The sequence below is a fragment of the Antrostomus carolinensis genome, unplaced genomic scaffold, assembly GCF_000700745.2.
Source record: "Antrostomus carolinensis isolate BGI_N321 unplaced genomic scaffold, ASM70074v2 scaffold21529, whole genome shotgun sequence".
Taxonomy (NCBI): domain Eukaryota; kingdom Metazoa; phylum Chordata; class Aves; order Caprimulgiformes; family Caprimulgidae; genus Antrostomus; species Antrostomus carolinensis.
Window position 1 is genome coordinate 27,624 of NW_010336686.1, and position 9,743 is coordinate 37,366.

A 9,743-nucleotide genomic window follows, 5' to 3' on the forward strand; every position below is an offset into this window, starting at 1 on the left:
TAATCGTCCCCCAAAATTAGCAGGTAGCACGTAAACGTCCGGCTTGGAGAGAAGCAAAGGCAAAGCCTCCCGCGTTGGCATTGCACCTGTCAGAGACTTGAGAAAGCAAGGCATGGCTTAGTAAAACGAGGTGTAGTCTGGCAGCGTGAAATAAAAAACCTCCTGTGCCAGACCCTCACAAACGCGTTCAGTTAATACAGCTAATGAAGCAGATGCCACGGCAGAGCCTCCTGGCAGGGGGGGGCTAGTGGGGTGGGCTTTAGGGACGAATGCAACAGGGCTCCCAGATCATGGGTCTGGCTTTGGTTCACCAGGTTTTGCCCGAATCCTGTTTTACACGGAAAGAATTGTTACAGCTCACATTCACTGCCCTCGGGATGTGCTGCCCGCATATTCTGAAAATGAAATTATACCACTACATTTGACACTACAGAATTTATTTTTTTATGAAGTTTGGAAAAGCTAAGTATGATTTTTTTTTTAACTGATTCTTAACTGATAGATTTTCCTATCTTTATTTTTTTTTCCCCCACAAACAGAAATTTCGTTCAGGGAGGAAGCAGCACACAATAATTATTCCTCTGGGTCTTTAGTCCTGAATATTTCACAACTTCTTTAATTATTAGATTATAATCTTGCAAACTTTAATTCCTTTCAGAACACTCATTCTACGCTGTCATTTCTGATGAGTACTTACAGGTCTCTCTTGTTTGCAATTCCACTTTTGCATCCATTTAATTACAGTGATTTTCTGACTTGCTGACTGCCAGAACAGCAAAGCTCCTTTCAGCTGTTCTCCACTTACCATGAGAAGAAATTCTGACACCCTGATGTGGGACCCAGCCCACCTTCAGCTAAAGACCACTGACACCATAGAGAACTGCGTATCATGTTCTATTTTAGTCTCATACATTTTTCTAAACTTCTTCTCCTGGGTCTCTTGTGAGGACATGAAAATTGAATATTTTCAGAAGGCTTTTTGCAGATTCAGTGACACAAACTCTGGGTGTTAAATCAGACCCTTGAGTTTGTTGTATCACAACCAGTCATGGCAAGAACAAAAATATGATGGGTTAAACCTGCCGGAGAGCCATGAACTGGCAAGCCATCTGAGGGTAAATGGTATCACTCTGACTGCACAGAGTCAAATCAGCTGAAGAGTAGGCTTTATTTCTAAATATTTATAACACCTTTAGTCCATTCCTACGCCCACACAATTCAAAGTGAAAGCACCAGGAAGATGTTGTAGCAAGGGAAAGATGAAGACATGTCTAGAAGGATCTTGATCTAGACCAGTAGGCTCAGGCATAAAAGAAACAAAGCTGTGTAGCTCAGTAACATTCCCTAGGTGAGAACTGTCTTCATGTTCACGGGGACAGAATTAAACCAGTGATGTGAAAATCATTATTTCTGCAGAGATTCACATAGTGGTTCAGTTGTTTTTTCTTATGCTCATGTTCCCAGGCTCTTGTGTAAATAGGCCACAACCAATCTGTCCTGTACTCTCTGACTGTCCCATCCTGACAGTGTGTCTCCATGAGTCACTCCTGAGCTCTGGTTTTTAGTGTTCTCCTGAGTATTTCCAACAGAAATAGCTGCAGGTCCTAAAGTAATATTCTATTTAAATGTGTTTCACTTCCTCTGTTCACTCTTTTAATCACTTCTTGGGCTTTTGGATCCCCCTGCTTCCCCATGTTATCTGTTTAAGAAGTCTGTCCCCACCCAGACCAATTATCCTTTCTGTCCATAGCTGAAGGGGCACTGAGTACTGTCCCAAACACTAGATTAGGGAGGATGCACCACCTCCAGCACAATAAAAGACAAAGTGCATGCAAAGACCAGTGGTGTACAGGTGTGTGCAACACAGCCTTTGCAAGGAAGGTCACTGCAGACAGCCTCACTGCTCTACCTGGTTCCATCCATCAAGCACTTGTTAATCCACGGGATCTCTGTAGATGCTTTCATAAGTGTTTCCATACCCAGGAGAGCTGATGTTTTAATGTCAGTGCTTTTTAAAGTCCTTTAAAGCACCCTTCTGCCTAAAGCCCTCCTGGAGATCTGGGGTGCAAGTGAGGCACAACAGACAGAGGTGATGCACCCTTCCCCTTATCAACCTTGGCAAAACCCAGGGGGGATGAGCAGAGGTGGAGGATGCCTTCACTTTTCTGTGACACCTCCTCCATGTCAGTGGAGGGCCTTGGAACACACGTCAATGTGGAGAAAACATGACCTCCTGCTGTCTCTCCAAGGCTGGGGCAGTGCCTCCTGCATCTGAGTCCCTGCACCACCCTTAAGGGTCTGGAGGTGGTCAAATCCTGCTCAGGGGTAGCTGCCCTGCAGAAGAGCATCTCTCTCCCTGATGGGTATTAAGTTTGTGAATAAAATGATCCAGTACTGCTGCTGAAGTAACTGGATTTTCTTAAGTAAATGTTGGGGGACTGGAGGAAGAAGGAGTAAGGAATTTTGGATTTGCCTTTTTAATGGCAAGTTTGTTTTGTCAACATACCATACACAGTATATAATAGGCATATCATACAGGTAATGTTATATATTGTATTCTATAGTAAAATAGTATACTCTGTGCATGTGTGTGTGTATGTGTGTGTGCACACACAAATCTTCCTCCTGAGTCCAGTTATTGCCAAAAGTATTTTCCAGTTTTCAAGTGCTCATTTGTTACAATTTTCTCACAGGGTGGTGCAATCAATACTATAAGTCAAATCCAGTTAAAACCTTCTAATATTCTCCTTCAACATCAATACCAATTAGACTAAATATCTAATTACTTTATTTCCGGATTTCTTTGTAAATAATTTAATTTCTGGAGCAGCACTAAAAAAGAACTTGTAGGAAATTTTTCTGAAGGCAACTCTTACATTTAACAAAGGAAAGAGCTGGGGCTCTAAAGCTGTGTCCACGCTGTTAAACAAAATGAGACCAAAGACTGTCATTGATGATGGAGACCAAAAGGCAATGCCTGGAAGTGTCCACAACACATCCTGGCCTTTGGCGACCTCTGGACCTGGAGTGAAATGATGCAAGGACTGTGTTGCAGCCCACCAAGGGCTACTTTTCACAGCATCAGCTTGAGAGTCTTATTGCCTGTGGCTTGTAGCATGACAGCATGTAGAGGCACAGGTAGGTTCAAAGCCAGCTGTGTACAGCGAAGGGATCCAGACCTGATGAAACCTTGTCCAAAATCCTGCCAGGGAATGGTCCCTGCACATGCTGTTCTCCTGACCCATGCCAGGGCATTTTGTCTGTGAGAATGAGTTAGCCCTGGCCAAACTCATGGCAGGGACCATGTGAATAGTGACATGACTGAGCCTGCCCTCCAGCCCTGCTTTGTTTACCAGTATAGGTGCAATCCCCTGCTGCCACCAGGCCCAGAGAGGCTCCAGACAGGGGTGCTGGCAGTGTATGACAGCCCTGAGCAGAGCAGGATGCTCAGGAGAGCCCTGCTGCTTCTTGGCCTGATCACAGGGAGGCAGAATGCGAACAGACATAAAGCCTGTTCCCACCTAGACCCAAAGCCCAGATAACCTTCACTGTGCCCTGAACCATGGATCACTGACCCCACAATTTTATTGATAATAAGAGTTACCTCAGTCTCCTGGATTCTTTTTAATCTTGGAGAAGATGGAGAAAAAGCTGTCTGTGCTTTTTGGCTTGATCTTCTTGCTTCTGCTTCTAGTTTTGTTTCTGGGCGTGGATGATCATGAGCTCCTTTGGACTTTAGGAGGGAATTATGATATGTTAAAGTTAGAAACAATCTTGTTATTAGTCTTAAGGGAGCAGAATTTGTAGCACAGGCCAAAACCACACATATGGCCTGATTTAATCTTTTTATTTAATAAGACTTATTTAATGTGAGCTCAAAAGTAATAAACATATGTTTGCTGAAGCCTGATGGAGTAGAAATCACAAAACCAGTGCACCACATTTATGTGCAGAATACACTCCCCTCACTAGAGCCCCAGTTGAAGTCACAAGGTCTTCTGCAGCCTGGTTATAGTGTCCCTGCAGTCATTACCATTCTTCTCACACTTTAAGCATGTTTATCAGAACATTAATTTCCATTAGCTTCCACAGAGAATTAATTTTATTTAACCTGCACATAAGTGAAAGGCTGGAAAGTAGGAGACAGTTCAGTGGTTTTGGTACTAAACTAGAACTACAGCTTCCAGAAATAGTACCCATTATTTAAACACTTGCATGTGCTGTTTTCCAGATATAAGTTACACATAATGCACAGATGGTATTTTTCATGGACAGTCCTTTGGCTACGACCATTTCCTTCTCTAAGATAGCCTCATGCTTATGTGTTGTGCCGGGGAGAAGAGGTTGAGATAAGATGGCATTTCTGACTTTTTGAGCGTGTGTTAGTGCCTATGTACCTGAGGCAAAGTGTTTAAAAATCAACAGGTTTTCCTGGGAGGCTAAATGAAAAATACAATATGCTGTAAAATCACAGTAGCAAAGGTTAATTTAGGTTGGAAGGGATCTATGGAGGCCTAGCTTAACCTCGTGCTCAGGCAGGACTAGCTTCAAAGTTAGATCAGGTTGCTTAGGACCTTGCCCACTCATTGTGAAAATTTTTCTCCTTACAGTCGTTTGACCTTGTCATATTTAATGGCCCTTATTTGTTGGAACAAAAAACATCCTTAATAAATCTTAAAAAACAGTCTTTAAAATTAACTTGCATAATGTAAGGCAATTTCATACCAACCTGAAAAAATATGAATTGGCCTTCATGCCTCCAGAAGTTGGTAACTGGGTAACCACCATGGCCTCGGCAGGAGAGGAGCCGCAGGGGTCCATTGCAGTTTGGGCAGCATTTCCCTGGAAAAGAAGGGTGGGAAATATTGTCTGTGTAACATCGACGGATGAATCCATGTGATACAATGGTTCTTTGGCGGTGGATTGCTCTTCTGGTTTGGGGCTCAGAAAATACACTGGGAAAATCTATGCAAAAAACTTTCAAAGATAAGCAAAATCAATGTAAGTAAACTAATAATAGCCTTTATTCTGTTCCATTATTGAATATAACTGGCAATTTTTTTATATTATAGCTTTATTATAATTTATTATCATGGTCAGTTTTAGTTGTTTTTAACTTGGCAGTGTCTGGAATGCCGTATGTGTTCTTGTCTGTTTTTTCTAGAAGACATCATTCTGATCTCAGTGAGTGCTTGAATAGTACCTTTCTTTAGCCAAAATGTTCATCAGATCCAGAAATCAGGATGTGCTAGCTCTACTGAGCGATCAACAATTGTTTGGAATGGTGTCGTAAAAAAATGTGCATGCAGCTCATGTTCTCTGTTTGCATTGTCTTGCTCTGGTGACATGACTATGAGGCCTTTTTTCAGTCATCATAGTTTATGAGAAACTTCTTTCCTGCAAGACTTGCCTCCTGAGTTACTCTTGAGCCCATGCAATAATGAAGCCAACACTGAGGTCAGTAGGAATAGCACAGCAGGAAGCTGCCTGCACCACACAACTTTCTCAGTAGCCTCACTCATGGGCCCGAGAAGGCTGGGAATCCATCTCTAACTGTCAGAAATAGAGATTAAAAGAGAAAGAAAAAAGAAAACAAACAAGGAAACAATTCATCCCCCAACAGTAAGAAATGTAAAATGCATTGTTCCAAAATCAAGAGTTGCATTTAAATACAAGGAATGGCAGCGGGAAGGTTGTATATTCCGAACAGTATCCTCTGCTTTCATTTCTTTTATGCTGTGTTCACTTAGGAACTGCCTCATAATGAACTGCTGTGTTCATACTCACGCTGTTGTTTTTGCCTGGCTTTATCACATATGGCTGGTCTTAGGTAGATCTTCCTCCCATCCAATGTTGAGCAGTCGTTGCCACAGACCACTACCCCAAGGCAGGACTTTTTTAAGATGCGAGAGTTGTGATTGTTGGTGTTTCTCATTGCCCAGCTGCTGTGGTGCCTCTGAGCATTTTTATCTTCTGAGCTATAGATATGTTTTACGTAGGAATCTGGCCATTCTTGAAACCAGTCTATCTGTCTTACATCCTGTGAAGAGACCAAAGAAAGCCATGGTTTAGGCTGGGGAAGAGAAGAGCTTCTGCAAGAGCCCAGCAGACCTGGTCCTCTGCTGAGTGTCCTCTAGCCTGAACGGTGATGCTGGTTGGTGGGAGGGAGCAGTGGAGGGAGGTAGAAAAACCACAGCTCCCTGTGGCTCCCTGCAGCTCCCTGTGAGCACCAAAGCATCAGCAAAGCCTGGCCAGGAGGTTGTTCCCACTCACTCATGGATCCAGCTCAGTGCAGGACCTCCCTGGCACCTGACATGAAATAGCAGGTATTTTCCTTGCAGGAAGCAGTCACTGCCTGACTAACTTCTGTTAGCTTTCAAGGCAGAGATCTTGCTTTACCTTTCAGGCTACTCACAGCAGTGTTACACTGAATCATTTGGCTTGATTTGTCTGGAAAAGGGGCAAATACTAAATCAGACTGAGACTATGCCCACATTTGTAGGTCCTTAGTTCTGGACTTTGGTTAGTTTTGACCTAACTGTCAGGGAAGACTTCCACTGTGATTTTTCTGAAGTCCAAAACAAAGAAACCTGGCATCCTGATCAGGTTTTATTTTCATTGCTATGGACTAAGCAAAAAAACCCTCAAGGACAGCACTGTAAAGAACAATAAAACCAAAACTCAGTGGAAAAAAAAAACCCCAACAAAGGAACAAACACACATGGCCTCAGTGGGTACAGTCAACACAGTAAAATGCAGTAAGCTGTAAAGCACCTAACATACCTGCTTATGGTTTTGAGGAAAAGGTCTTGTAGGGGTACAAAAACTTAGCAGTAATTTCCTTGAAATAGCTGATCCCAGCCACTGGGAGCCATTACAGCAGCAAGAACATCAAGTGAGAAGAGAAAAGCTCCTGTGCTCCCCCAGGAGCCATTTGATAGTGTAGGAAAGTGTGGAGGAAGCCTCCAGGCTGAAACGCAGGTGAAGGTGACCTTGGGGTGGAGGGTAGGGAAGGAGACAGGCTGGGACATGGAGGCTTTGGGCAAACAGCAGTGTCATAGTAGGGGAGAGAGTGGGATCAGGTAAGAAGACAGGGTTGGGAGGTGAAAGGCAGAGCTGGACACTGAAGGATTGCAGCAGGAGGAATCTGGCACAAATATGCTGAGGTGAGGGACTGGGAGATGACGTTGTCGTGCAGGGTGTGGTGGGCTTCAGTGGAGAGCATGGCTGAAATTTTTAGATAAGAGTCCTAGAAAAGAACTGAGGGAGGCAACGATCACCATTCTGCCTCTCAGAAAATCTCTGCAAATATGAAACAAGCTTTTCCCAGGTGCTCATGAAAGGAGTGTTGCCTCTGTGTGGAAAGCCAGCCTGCTTGCCTGGAGCCCAATCTGCAGCAAGGCTGAGCACCCAGAGTGGCAAGGCAGTCGTGGGTGCTGTGCTTGCTTCTCATAAAGCACTACCCAGGGCAAAAAGCAAGTCCCGGACATCTCTAATTGAGCAGATGATAATTTTTTTCCCTCTTTTCTCTGCACCTCCTCCACTAGTGTACTAGAAAGGCAACATGTCCACAGCATCGCTCTTTCCATGTATCAGCAGCTCTTTCAGAAGGAGGTATAAAGAAAAATGTACGGAAACTTCAATATTTGCCCAATATTTTCTAGCTTTTCAGTGAAACACTGCCACATACCTCGTGGTGGCAAAGAGAATAAAGGCACAGAGAATAAAGGCAGTGAGGAATAGATGACTGAAAAAGCATTTCAGATCAGCAGTGAAGTGAAGATGACCGGTCAGACCTGGATAAATTTCTAAGACACAGACACATACCTGGGGAAGCTTGATGTCATTGATATCCCAACTTGTAATTTCTCCATGTCGGGAAGCAGAGTCCTCCTGCTCTGTAACAACATCATCTGCACCTTTCAGCATTTTTTAATTCCTTCCCAAAGTTAGCAAGAAAAGTTCTCCTGGCTGCTCTTGAAGTTGACTGGGTGTCAGCACTCTCAAGCAGTTTACAACCAGGAAGCTGTTTCCTGAAGCTAAATGATAGAGAGGTTGCTCATTAAAGATAAAAATCAATGTTCTTCTGCCAGAAAAACTTGTTCCATTAAAAGTTTTGCAAGCCAGCAATGCAGTGGAAAATACAGCTTAGAGATAACCTGTGGTGTTACAGAGGGATGGTTAACAGCAAGCAAATTGTGCCTTTCTCATCTGTTTTGTTTTGCTGGGTCTCCTCTCATACCAAGTTTATAGACCTGTAACTCTGTTTGCAGGCTCTTTGTACATCTGATCTGACTCTAGCTCAATATTTCCAGAGCTACATTGATGGAACAGCTTAGTGGCTGCTAAGGGCTCTTGGAGTCCCTTCTTACCCATTAGATACTTCACATGCTGCACATGACAAAGGTGAGCAGCAAGAGGGGATTGCTACATCATTTCAGATGAAATGCTGCTCAGCCTTTCAAATATTGTTGGTATTTCTGAGAGTTTACCAGTTGCATAAGGGAAGTATAGAAAAGGAGGCTGGGCTACCTGCATTTTTCTATCTCAACAGCAGACTGAAGTAAAAAACCCACGAGGGCATGCTTGTTAAAAACAACAGGTTTTGCCTGAAATCTTGTAAAGCAGGCACAGTGGTTTACTGAAAACAGCCTCAGCGATCCCACATATGAAAAAGTTTTAGGTTTTATTTCCTTTGTCAAGGAGAGAAAAGGTGAATCAGAAAATGAACAGGTCAGTGTTCTTTTTCTGGAAACCGGGAAAGCTTCAATGGTTTCAGGAAGGTCACTGTAATTTGTACCAATTAAGGATTTGTTAAAAACTGTTGAGTAGTGGGAGAAGTAAAATCTACTTGACATGATTCTATTTCATAGACTTTATTAAGCATGATTTATTTTATTGTTATTTCTGGCTCTGCAGATGCATGGCCCTTGGAAAGTGACTTAGCCTTCATGTCCTTAGGTTACCCATTCATAAAATACCTGTGATCTTAATTTCTCATGTTATATTATCACCTCTAAAGCAAGAGTTTGCAGCTATTTGTAGAGCACTTGAGACATTTGGCTGCATGGTCCTCTGGCAGCATGGTCAGAGCCCCACTGCCCCACTTTGTGGCTCAGGCTGTGGTGGTGGGGGAGAAAGAGGGCTATGGCAGAGCATCCGCCATGGAAAAAGACCACATGGAAGGATGCCTGGTAGTCAGCACTAGGCTGATTCTTGGAGGGCAACTAGCACATCACACATTCAAACGAGATGTTAGACCAGAGGAGAAGGGACCATCACTGCTCAGAAATACAAGCAGCTGTAAGAAACATCAGGTCTTCATATATTTTGATATTGCACTACAATGAAGATAGAGATAGTAAAGTCAGGACAAATAAAATATGAGCTGCATTGGAAAACTGAGTTGAATTTACTAAACAAATGGCCCTTGACTATTGTGTGCTCTAAAACATGAAATTATTCATTATATAATTCCAAATTACTATCTCATTGTTTTCAAAATTACTTTTCAAAATGAGATGGCTTAGAAATTGATTTTTAATTTCCTTCTTAGAGAGAATGGAATATTTCTTCTTTTATGTTGTACTGATAGAGATAAAACAATAATTAAGTATTACCTTAAAGTTTAATGAAAGAAGCAAATAATTTCATAATAATACATACAAAAAAAAAAAAAAGTTACAGAGGATCATACCTCTTTAGCTACTTGCAGGAAAAGGCTGAAATAGTAGCAAAAAAAT

General features: G+C 42.6%; 1 protein-coding gene across 1 annotated transcript in view; it reads right to left on the reverse strand.

Moving 5' to 3' along the window:
- The window catches only part of GCM1 (glial cells missing transcription factor 1), a 14,305-nt gene extending 6,277 nt beyond the window's left edge, over window positions 1-8,028 (reverse strand). The window contains exons 1-5 of the mRNA XM_029086727.1: window positions 7,828-8,028; window positions 5,788-6,040; window positions 4,730-4,842; window positions 3,605-3,733; window positions 1-96 (exon numbers count right to left, since the gene is read on the reverse strand). Of these exons, the coding sequence (XP_028942560.1) occupies window positions 1-96; window positions 3,605-3,733; window positions 4,730-4,842; window positions 5,788-6,040; window positions 7,828-7,929 (693 nt within the window). The 5' untranslated portion in view covers window positions 7,930-8,028. The remainder of the gene's footprint in view (window positions 97-3,604; window positions 3,734-4,729; window positions 4,843-5,787; window positions 6,041-7,827) is intronic.
- Window positions 8,029-9,743: the final 1,715 nt, after the last annotated feature.